Source organism: Caloenas nicobarica, chromosome 11 (genome assembly GCF_036013445.1).
Source record: "Caloenas nicobarica isolate bCalNic1 chromosome 11, bCalNic1.hap1, whole genome shotgun sequence".
Classification (NCBI taxonomy): Eukaryota; Metazoa; Chordata; class Aves; order Columbiformes; family Columbidae; genus Caloenas; species Caloenas nicobarica.
The window spans coordinates 13032274-13044086 of NC_088255.1; the positions used below are offsets into that span (position 1 = coordinate 13032274).

Sequence of the window (11813 nt, forward strand, 5' to 3'; positions counted from 1 at the left end):
TGGGACAGGGGTGAAAAACACTGACGTGAATAATCTGTGTTACTCATATCTGTTGACGTATTGCCGGTTTATATAAGGGTGAAAGACTCGCCTCGACTCTAAATGTAACAGAATATAATTTTGTTAAACAAGAGTAGATCTTGTTTCTCACTGTTTTCTTTTACTATAAATTTAAACGTAACAACAGAATATAAATTACAGTAAAATAAGGTTGGCAAACAGGATCTTTTTACAAAGTATGTATGTACGTTTGTAATTTTACACCTCAGTCTCGGTGAAGTCCAAGGTCTAATCCTGTGTTTTTAAACTTGTGCGTGTTCTTAAAAGCGTTGCTGAATTGTGGCCAAAGCCGTGCCATGGCCACCTCCCTCTGCCATACGAATTGGGTGTGTAAGAGGGATGGGGTTGCTATGCTGAAAGCAACAACAACCAAAAACCCACAAAAAAACAACCCCCAAACCCAAGAAATTGGTAGGATCACGTTTTTGTTTTTTTTTTTTTTTTTCCCCTAATTAAACTAAGATACTGAATCAATCCGTTCTCATCTGAATAAATTAAGAGGCTGTTCAGAGAGGAATAAAATGAGATTTAGCAGGGATAAGTAGAAAGTAGACCAGCTAGGAAATAAAAATTCTGAACTGCCGGTTTGACATGACACGTCAGCTGCTCAGCATCGGTTGTGTGGGAAATGGCTGAGGCATAATCAGGGTTGAGAAATTAAGGTGGGACACTGTGTGCCATGTCTTGGTTAAAAAGGTAAATGCAGTCACGGGAGACATAAACATGTATATTGCATCCGAGTCCCTCTTTTTTTCCTGTTCTGCTTCATGCAGAACCAGTTAAACCACATTGAGAGTGTGATGTACAATTGGCCACTCTCTTGCAGAAAGGATAAAGAGGAGCTGGAGCAAATACAGAGGAGAGCAGCTAGGATGATAAAGGAGTTGGAGGGAATAGGCTATGAAGACAGATTAAAGGGAATTAAAGATCTACACCCTGGAAAAATAGAGGCTCTAGGAGGATGTGATTATGGTATGTAAGTACATGAAGTGATGCTACAAAGAAGAAGAGGGGAAAAAATTGTTCTCATTAGTTAGCAGTGCTGGAATTTAAAATCCAGCGTTTCAAATCATGTGCGTCTGGGTATATTTGATGTACTTTTCACTACAGTACCCAGGCACAAGGTTGAAATAAAAAAATGAGAGTTTAAAATAGTAGAGAAACTCATTAATTCAAGTACAGGGATGGAACTTCCACCTGAGATAAGTGATGGATTCAATACCGTGTTTTTTGTGTTGGGCATTTCTTTCAAATATTCTAGAAGTACGTTCAGTTCCCCCGAGGAAAGGACACGGGGCAGCGGCCGTGTGGGCCCCGGGGCAGCACTGTTGTGGGGCTGGAAGAGCGGGTGTCACTGGAAGACATATGTAGTATTTCTAGAGTGCTGGAGGGTCAGAATGTTGATTAATTGTCCAAACCATCAGTTTGCAGATCAAAACCAGAAGATGATGTGTGTAATTATCCAGTCTGGTTATACTCTGCAGTGGGGATGGGAGTAGAGGAGAAGGGGAATATTAGCCCAATTTTTTTTGTCTTAATCTCGCTGCAAATGCTCCAGCGCTTTCCTTGCAACAGGAATTTAGAGCATAGTGCCCCGAGAGGCTGAGGACGGGGGGCAGTGATTCGGGGTGCGTTACTGGCCTTGCGTTACGACAGCAGTGCTATGGCTCTGTATTTTTTTTTTCTACATGAGGATGCAAGTTAGTGCACACCGATTAGAAGACAGAATTTCAGCCTTTAGGCTGCAGTTTTAACCTGATTTGTCTTAAATTGGTGTAGTCATTTAAAATGTAATATACCACTCCTGTTACTTCCAATAGGGCTTGATGTAAAACATGAGCTTCTTCTAGTCCTAGGTCTGGACGTGGACTAAAGTAATGAGGAAGGGGAGAAACACAGCTTTAAAAAAAAAGGATCCAAAAATATCCAAGCCGACTTTGGGAAGAGCTGCCAGTGGCCATACACATCAAATGCCACCTCTCCCAAAGGCCCACGACCCTCTGCTGAGCTTTATCCAGCGGTAGGGAGACATTTACCCTGATCAAATAATTCTCTGTTCAGATCAAATACCTGCTTTCAGGGCAGTCAGTGAGGCTTGGAGAGGAGCATGAATATCTAGAAGTAGTTTGTTACAGTATATGGCTTAATATGTTCCTTGATTTTTTTTTTTCCAATTTTCTTTTTTTTTTTTTTATTGTATGATTATTATGTTTTAATTATTGTGGGTTTGTTTTTAAATTCACTGTTCAGAGAGGAAATGAGTCCTAAGCCACCTGAGTAATAATGCAGAGTGATTTGCACCAGTGCAACTTCACTGCAAATCACATCTTTATTCAATTGATATTGTCATGAAGGCAGGAACTTGCATTCAAGTACAGTTGGTACAAGGATTTAATCATCATTGCTTCTGTTTTGATTTTACATCAAATACAGCAAGTGTTTGTGACTCAGAGAATTGTGACATTTTCACCAGCTTTATTCTATTGGTGCCTTTCAATGAGCTTTATAGAGCTCAATGGGCAGTCACAAATACGGGAGACCCCTGTTGATTCCCAGTTGTGTCTCTCTTCCTGCTGTACATGACCAAAATCATGGCATTTTGCCTCGACAGCTGTGCCATCCACATCAGACCAGGGGAAATGTTGTGTGAGACCGAGCCCTGTGCTCCTGCCTGGACTGTACGCTGACATGGGTTTCATGGCAGCTTGCAAAGATGAGGTCACTTCCCGTTACCTCTGAGAAATATATATATATTTTTTTTTTCTTTTTTTTAAAAAGGCAATTCTGCAGTTTCTGTGGATGCTTTGCTCAAACCCCTTCCAAGAGGAAAGCAGGAGACGTGGTATTGATTTTTTTGAAGCGTGCAGGTGGCTCAGGCATGTTCTCCGCACCGTTAGAACGTGAGCAGATGCTTCAAAAACTGTAACAGAAAATCAAAGACGCTTCTCTATATCACTGGCTTCCCCCCGTGTTTTGGCAAAGATCATTGGCCTAAGGAGATCTGGAAGAGAGAGTACAGAGTATGAAGTATGTCAGCATCATGAATATTTAAAATACGGGCCACTGTGTGGCAGAAGTACTATTACTGAGGCTTCTGCTTAGCTAGTTCTTATATCCACCCGTGACTTTTTTGCCAGTGTGTACAAGCGTGGTACACAGTTTCGTGCAGTTAGTAAGTCTGGGTTGAATTAAACTGTACGACACAGGTAGCTTTCATGGTAGTGCTTTGGTCAGTACTTCCCCTGATACCCAGGGTCACTGAAATTTTGTTTCTCCACGCGGGCTCAGCGATCTGTGGTTCCTCTCTCTCCCGTGGTTTTGGGCAGAGCTTTGGCGATGCTGTAGCATTCTGAAGGTGAAATGACTGAAGACGGGTGGCTGAGTGGGGCTGTGCAAGTGCCAGTTGTGACAGCAATCCCTGTCACACTAGGTGGTGAAGTTCCTTCCAGACCCCCTGGAGATCCCTGGGGTTATGAAGCATCAGAGGCTGAAGAAGGTGGAGGTAAAAACTCCTCTATCCAGCAAGCACAGGGAGCTGTGGAAGTGCCCGGCCCTTCTCCCCTCCTTACTGGAAACCGGGCCGGAGGCAGCAGAAAATAAGAGGACACTTACGCAGTTTTCAGCTCCCCACATGGATTTCTTTCCTCTGTCGTATGTCATGAATAAGCTGACTTTGCAAGGTGTTCTGCCTGCCAGAGGGTTATTTGCTGTACTTCAATGTAATAATGCTGTGCTATTGCATTATTTGGAAATAATTCTGTTGTGTTAAGTATTTTGCATGCAAATAACTTATGAGGAGAAAAAAACATAACACATAATCTTGATTTTTCTGTAATTTATTCCTTCACTTCTTCGAAAATTATGTCTAGTTATAAAATCACTTCCACTAACTAGTGTTGCATCACCAGTACCCAACCATGAATATGCCTTCCTGGGAAGGGGAGGGTGACAGAAACAAACACCTACTCTAATGTGTCATTAGAAATCAAACAGACCTAAAACCTGCTTCTGCTTGCCAATGCTCAGATCTTCTGGAAGTCTGTCTGAGGCAGCGAGACCAAGGATGCATCTAGCTTACAGACACTGTGCTTGCATGCAGACAAAATAAAATAGAACAATTTAAGATTATAGGTTTGCATTGTGCCCACAAAGCTGTTTATGTATTGGATTTAAATGTTCATTTTCCACCTTTATTTGCTCAAATAAAGTGAGTACTTGGAGGAGTTGAACAGAGTTCCCTGTTCGTTTCCACCGGCTGTATCCTTTGCACGTGACATGTGCTGCTCTATAAACCCGCTCTGGTTTGTTTTGAGGTGCTTCTTAAGGCTGTATCAGGGAACAAGTGGCAATCTGTAACATCTTTAAAAGTGGGATGGATAAAATAGCAGTAACCTGATACTGACACACAAAGGTCACCGCAAGGCTCCACCGAAACCCCCGAGCGGGACAGGGGTCGAAAGGCTCGCTGCCTGCAGAGGGTGCCCGCGTTCGGCTTTCAGTGCTGAGGGTTTTTTTTCTTTTCAAAGGTCTATTTTTGGTAAGTTGAAGTAGTTGCTCTGCTTTGTTGAATGGCAGTGGAAGCTGTACATAGGTGTTAAGTATGTTACGCTTAGCCTCGTGTTAAGAAAATGACCTTTTAAGTTCTCGTTTACAGTCAACGCCAATCTTTCTGGTTATTGACAGCACTAGACTTTGACATGCCGAGCATCGTCTACAGTTTGATACTCGCTTGGTCATTCCATCATTTTCTTTGGACACAATACCAGGATATCATGTCCTACATAGTTTGTCTTGTCTTGTGCAAGTTCCCTGGAAAGAAAAGAGATTTACACTTGGATTTAAAAAATAAATACAAATCACGGTAGGGCTCTTTCCGTTGACTTGGCCATGGCCTTTAGGCTCTCACAGGGAAACTTTAAAAAACCCTGCTGGGGGTTTGAGCCATGTGACTCCTGTTGATATTATAATGAGATTTACAGTGCTTAAAACCCACGGGGCACTGACTCCTTACTTGGCATCCCATGGTGTTTCTGCAGTCATCCTGGTGGATGGGTAATGCGCTCTGTGTAAATTAATACACTGAATTTTTTTTTTTTTGGGTTCTGCCCAACACACTGAAATCGTAACTCTCATGTGTAGTCTTCGTGGACTTTAATGGAGTGCTAACATGGAAGCCCACTTTCTCACCCTTTGCTGTGTTCAGGTATGGAAGCAGATGATAAAACCCATTATTTTCCAAATTATTCTTTCCTGATGTGTATGGAGGGTGTTTGACCATATGCCTGTCTGGCCGGGGTGTTCCGGTGTTCCTTCAGCCATCCTCCCTCTTTCGCAGCTGAGGAAACGTGTGCTGCAGCATTTTTCTAATTTCCTTGCAATGAATGCATTGGTTCTTTTGTTCCTTTAAAAACTTAACTGATAGAGCATATGTGAAAAAAAATTATTAAGTAAAAACAGTGAAATATTCCTTTATAGAAAAAGCCTTTGTAGCTCTCTTCACTTAGTTGTTTTTTTAAGAAGTAACCTTGCACATATATATAATTATGTTTGAAGAACTATTTGTAAATGGCCAAAAATAAGATTTTAATGAAATAATGAATTAGGTTAACGTACAATTCGTAATACCTTTTCCAGTCAGATCTGTACCTTTTTTTAAAAAAAATAAAAATAATTTTTAAAACCACCTTCAATGATCTTCAGGTTCTCCTTGTGCCTGAAGTCAAAAGTGGCAGAATCTGGGCGGGAATTTCTCTTGCAACTTCTTTGCATTTGGGATAACATCTCAGTGGTATGTTCTACAGTGATCTTGGTACCCAGTGCATCACAAATAATGCAAGAACACGATTTTGTTACAGTATGCAGGCAGATAATATTATAGCACAAGAATAAACAGCATTGCCCTGTGTGTATAGAAGTAAAATGGCAAAAAGTAGGCATTTATCCATAATATTACTTGCAGTCCAGGATAAAATAAATCATAAAAGCCACACCTAGATGCTGGTATGTGTTCATATGCTTTGCGTATGTTTGAAGTTCGTAATACAGCCCAGGCATACTGTAGCAAAAAGGTTTGCTATGAAAAATAGATATGTGTGTGAGCATAAAATAGAGATTTCAGTACTATTTTGACATTTTATTTTTAAAGTCATCTAAGCTTATGGAAATTGTTGCAAAAATAACTCCTTTACTTAAGAAGTTTCCATGCAGAAGTTGAATAAAGAAGATGTTTTAGAATATGGTTCATCAGTTAGTGCAACAGATACATTTCCCTGAGCACCACATGGCCCGGATCAAAGCGTCTCATGACTTGGATCAGTGCAGCCAAATCATTACGTATTGATTGGAATCCCGCTGAAGGATTAACCCCTTCGCGCTCAGATGAATTTTTTTCTTTAACCCTGGTTTCAGTAGTTACGAAGGTCTGTGACGTTCCTGCCAAATCTTAGCAAGGTTAAGAGCCCCCACTAACCCCTCGTACTGAGGAATCCTTTGGTTACATGCTTCCTTTTTTATGATAAATTTTGAATTTGAAAGTGCATATTGAATCTTCTTCACTGGGACTTAAGAGGGCTGTACTTTTGCAAAGAAACAACCGGTAAGAGGAGAAAAAAAAAATGAAAAGAAAAAAAGAAAAAAACAACCACACAGCCCAGTAAATAAATAACGTGTTGGGAAAACCAAGGCTGCAAACTTGATGCTTTTTGTCTTTCTGTAGCGACAAGGAAAGCCTCAGGTCCAGTTGTACTGTGTTATAAGAATACACAGTTGTATGGAGATGACTTTTCTTGCTGATGAAGTCGAATCGTAAATATGCAATGTTCATAAATTTCTTAGCAAAATATCAAGCAGGATATTAAGCAGGTCTGTCAAATGATTTCTCCCCCGTCCATGTTAATTTATATTCTTTACAAAGCTTTTAATTAATGAATGAAATGTAGGAGGATAGCTAAGTAAGAATGACACATGTTTTGCACTGCAAATGGTATTTAATTCTGTTTTGAAAAACGATGGGCAGAGTCAGGTGGGTACCATGAGATGTTAGGGATGTTTCAGGATCTGTTGTTTGCTGCTCTTAAAGAGTCTTTTTGAAGATTAATTAGCACAGTGCTGTCAGTTACACCACTTTTTCTGTTTTCTCTTTCTCTCCTCCAGTTTATCCCACGAGGAGCACTCACACAGCCATCCGCTCTATGGACACGGTGTATGCAAGTGGCCAGGCTGTGAAGCAGTATGTGAAGACTTCCAGTCGTTTCTAAAGTAAGGATGGTTTTTTTGGCACTCGCATTGTACAGAAAGCATGCCCTGAAATTCTGTGTGCTGTCTGTCACTCACCGTGGGCCTGATGCAAAGCCCATTGAAGTCAACAGAGAGCTCCCTTTCACTTCAGTGGCTTTTGGATCAGGCTCAAGAACGTTTTAACAGGGGATAGTAAATTAGCCCCGTGGGGAATGTATGGTCTTGCTCAGTGTATTGCTATAAAATAGTGTTTGCAGTTCTGCAGCCTTTTTAAAAAAAATTATTTAAATAATTTTTAAGTTGTAGTATTGATAATGTAAACAATACAACCTTGATTTAACCTTGATTTCACTTTAATTTAGAAATTTAGTCTTGAATTAACTCCACAATTGAACAGAGAATTGCAGAACATCACGTGAAATTTAATTTATGTCAAATAAGTAACTAATGAACAAAGTCTACACTACTAAAAATAAACTATAATTATATTAATTGGGCCCCTGCAGTTTGCTGCAGACCTTTCCTTGCTGCCAAAGAACACAGTTTTACACGTTGCATAAACAGTGCGTTATGGGCTAGTGTGTGGTAATGCCTGCATCCCGATGCAGGGAAGGACCGGCAGAGCTCTAATAACTTACACATGGCTGTTCTACGGCTGAACCATCAGCCTCACCCCTCCACGCTGGAACAAAAAGTGTTCCCATCACAAAAGTGTTTTCTGTCTGGGTAGATCACCAGGTACACACATGCTTTGGGTTCACCCAAGTTCCTGAAGGTTTGGGCACTGATATTTTCTCAAGTACTACAGCTTTTCGGTTGTAAGGTCATAAAAGACCAACTGCCCCAGCAGATTATGATTTAAATGCACAAAGGGAGAAATTCTGCTCCCATTTACAGTGGTGATCTCGTGAAGTTAGTCCACATAAATACATGGGACTCTTCAGGATGGATAAGTAGAATTAATCCCAAAACATTCAGCTAATTATTTCTGGAGCAGTTCCCTGGATTTTTATGTGAAGGAGGGAAGTGTGACAGCAAGCAGAGGATGTTTGTTGGATGATGTTAGATGGTAGAGATAGTTTTTTGGTCTAGGAACAGAATGGGCCAGTTCTGCATCCACTGGCAAAACCCTCCTGAATTCAGTTGGAGCAGTGCTGGGCCTCATATAAACATACGCTAAAAGTGAGGAATAGTAGAGTCATGAGAAGGTTCTCATTACAAGAGGATTACAAAATGAGAAGGTGCTAGTCATAAATTTCTATGAAGGGTGGCCTCATTTCTTTTAATTCATCCTGTTGTTCACTTAAGTGAAATAAATGCTAATCTCGCCATACTTGCCAGCTCATTCATATACATATGTCATACTATGGCATTTAGACCTTTAAAACAATTCTCATTTTTATTGCACTTAACGCAAGGGAAAGGTGCTGTGGTAGCCTTAGATATCAGAATAATGTGTGTAGTCACATAAAGTCAGATTATGCCACCTTTGCTGCTTCTGCTAGACCCCTGTTCCAGATTAGATCTGTTAGTTTCAAGGAGATTTCCTGTGTGTAGAAAATACAGCCCTTAAGTCACACGGCCTGGGTAGAGGCAAGGTTGATTTTTCCGTGGTATTTTGGAGATGTTTCAATAAGCAGACCGAGTTCACCTGGAGGAGATACTTGGGGCAGTCAATAGGTAGGAATAACTGGAGAACTGCTACCAGCCCAGGCTGGACCCGAAGCGGCTCCATCTAACTCCCAGCACCAACAATTCTGGTTCTTTTTATCACTCACTCACCATTTTTTTTTTCCCATTGAAACCTTTCAACAGAAATATTTTGTGTGAATTTCTTAAACCTATCAGCTCCTGTAAATTTTCTCATTATCCAAATTCTGCAGCGTCCAGACAAAGTCTTATTGTTCGGAGTGATATTTAACCCAGAACTAATGCAGAAATGAACGTCCCTGAGCAGCGCATTGACACTGTTAGGAAGTGAGCGTTGCTTCATAAAATGATACCGTATCCTTCCAAGTCTCCTGTGGAGTATCTGTCCTTAAATTATATTGCCATTCATCAGAATTCATTACTCAATGAAAAGATAACAGGTAGATGCTTGAAGTTTCTTTCTGGTATGTGTATAATCCGTGAAGCTCTTTCGACAGTCGCCTCAAGAGAAAAGCTCATGTTTACCAAGTGAAATACAGCCTGTGTATCAATTGAGTATTGCTTAATTTCACCTACCTTGGTTAAAAGGCCCATTAGAAAAAGCAAAGAGAAGTTACATGTGGAACGAAAGCCCTATATTCCAATAAAATGATTCTACAGTTCAGGGAGAAAAAAGGACTCGCAGGTCTAAAACATGGTTCATTTCTTTTCCTCCTGAGGAAGAAATATCATAACTGTTGGTAAATCAAAACCAGAGATTTGACACTCTTCTGTGATCGTTCTGTAGTGTTTGTTCCCAAGGTGAGGTACACCACAGGGCCCTTGATTTCAAAGATAAATACTGTACAAATAACGATCCTAGTTGTCTTTCACTCACAGCCAACAGGAGGATGCTTATTAGAACCAACAGATACACGAGCTATTGTACGCATTTATTTCCCTATTTCTTTTCGAAATAAGTTGCAGGTTTAGAGGTTTGTTTTGTTGTCGGGGTTGGTTGGTTGGTGTCGGTTGGTTGGTTTGTTTGTTGTTGTGGTGGTTTTTTTTTTTTTTTGGTTGGTGGTGGTGGTTGTTTTTTTTTTTTAATCCATCAGCCATTGGTTATCATGTGATGCGGTATCAGTTAGAGCTAACTGATAGCAGCAGGGGCTGCTGCCAAGCCTAATGAAACAGAAGCACCCTGCATGCTCCAGAATACACCCTGAGCCTAAAACTGACCCCCAGTCCAGGCTCCCCGCGCTGCCCCAAGGGCTGTGGGCAGCCAGGTGAGGGCTGGAGGGTGCACACGCGTCGCACGTGTTAACCAGGGCCCGTCTCGCAGGCGGCAGCGAAAGGAGCAATTAGCAGCGCAGAGCGGCTTTCCTTCAAAATTGACTGTATCCTTGATTTCATTTGCATGTGTTTAGAGACCGCTGCAGATAGAAATATATACCTCTATAGAGCAAGTTGTTCGGGAAATCCCTCGCGGAGGAAGGGTGATTTATTCAGCAAGGTATTGAGGCATCCAGTGCAAAAAATGGAGAAGATTTTAGCATAGTTTTATCCATCTCCCCCCTTTCTTCTTTTAAAATTTGGGTTTGGTTTAGATGTGCTTAACCATGGCTATACTATTTTTAAATCAGATATATTCCGTAAAGAAGGGACACAAACCTTTGGAGATCTTGCAGTCTTGTATTGCAGTGATGCTAGTAATCCGCTTCATGTGAATTTAACTTTGATGAAAGGAAGGGGAGTTTATGTGAAAGAAACTACTAAGTGCTCTCTGTAATGTTTTCACAAGTGTTTTTATCATGGTAACATCTTGTTTACTTTAGTTGCCTGCCTAAAACTACTTGGAACATGTTAAGAAAACATTTCGAGAAAGCTTCTACAAAGAGGCTTTTGTTTAGCAGCAACTGTGAGACTGCTCGGCTCACAAAGGTGTTAACTTTCAACCCCTTAAGCACTTCCACATGAAATTCCAGCAACTATGTTTGTGGTTTTGGAAAAACAAAGTGTATATTAAAGAAACCAGGTATATGCTAATACATGTTGAAGTAGGCCGGAAATCATAAATTGTTTCGAAGGCATTAATTGCTATCATTTGCATGTCAAAATGTTCTGCAGTGAAATCATCTGCAGTTAGAACAACAGAGGCTTTTTTTAACCGAATATAGGTAGCAAGGGCAGAGAAAAAGGGCTGGTCTTGCTAGGTCTTTTCGGTTTGTAAATTCCGGGCCGGCCCAGCGAAGTCTCCACGGAGCGTTGTGGCGTGAGGGGCTGCAGCAGCACCCGTCCCGCTCCCGGCGGGACCCGCCGGGGCGCTCGGCCACGTCAGCGAGCGTTTTATTTTCCGACTCTTCAGAGTCGCGGTTCAAATATCGGCGTTCCCGTTGGTTTTACACCCCCTGGCTCCCTCCCCCCCGCCATGCCCAGGTCCCGCAGTGCCCCCTAGCGCTGCCGGAGCAGCGTCCCTGAGGGAGCCCCGCGCAGAGCGGGAAAACGGCGGCCCAGGCGCGCCGAGCTCGCCACTTTTTTACTTTTACACGCCTATGTATATATATATTTTTTTTCCCTCTCAGGGCGAGCATTCGGCTTCTGCCAGAAAACATCTCAAACGCCTGCCTGCTGCCTGCGATTAAATATTTTTCGCGTATACGCAGCGAGGCACATTGTCTTGCATTATTGCATTTTATATCTTAAGCTGCTCTTAGTTTATGCTTCACGTTATAATTTCCGGTGTGTAATCAGAAAGCATTACTTAAGAGACAAGGATCATCTTTGTTTCATACTTTTATTGACACTGTCTACCATATTACTGTGATGTCTAAATGGTAAAATTTATTATTAGCAATAGTGTCACAAAAGTCTGAGACAGCGATTTTCCT

General features: G+C 41.4%; 1 protein-coding gene across 10 annotated transcripts in view; it reads left to right on the forward strand.

The window, feature by feature from the left end:
- FOXP1 (forkhead box P1) overlaps positions 1-11813 on the forward strand; it is a 384901-nt gene that overhangs the window by 332518 nt on the left and 40570 nt on the right. For all 10 annotated transcript variants that reach the window (XM_065642236.1, XM_065642235.1, XM_065642240.1 and 7 more), the window contains one exon: positions 7213-7317. In XM_065642236.1, the coding sequence (XP_065498308.1) occupies positions 7213-7317 (105 nt within the window). The remainder of the gene's footprint in view (positions 1-7212; positions 7318-11813) is intronic.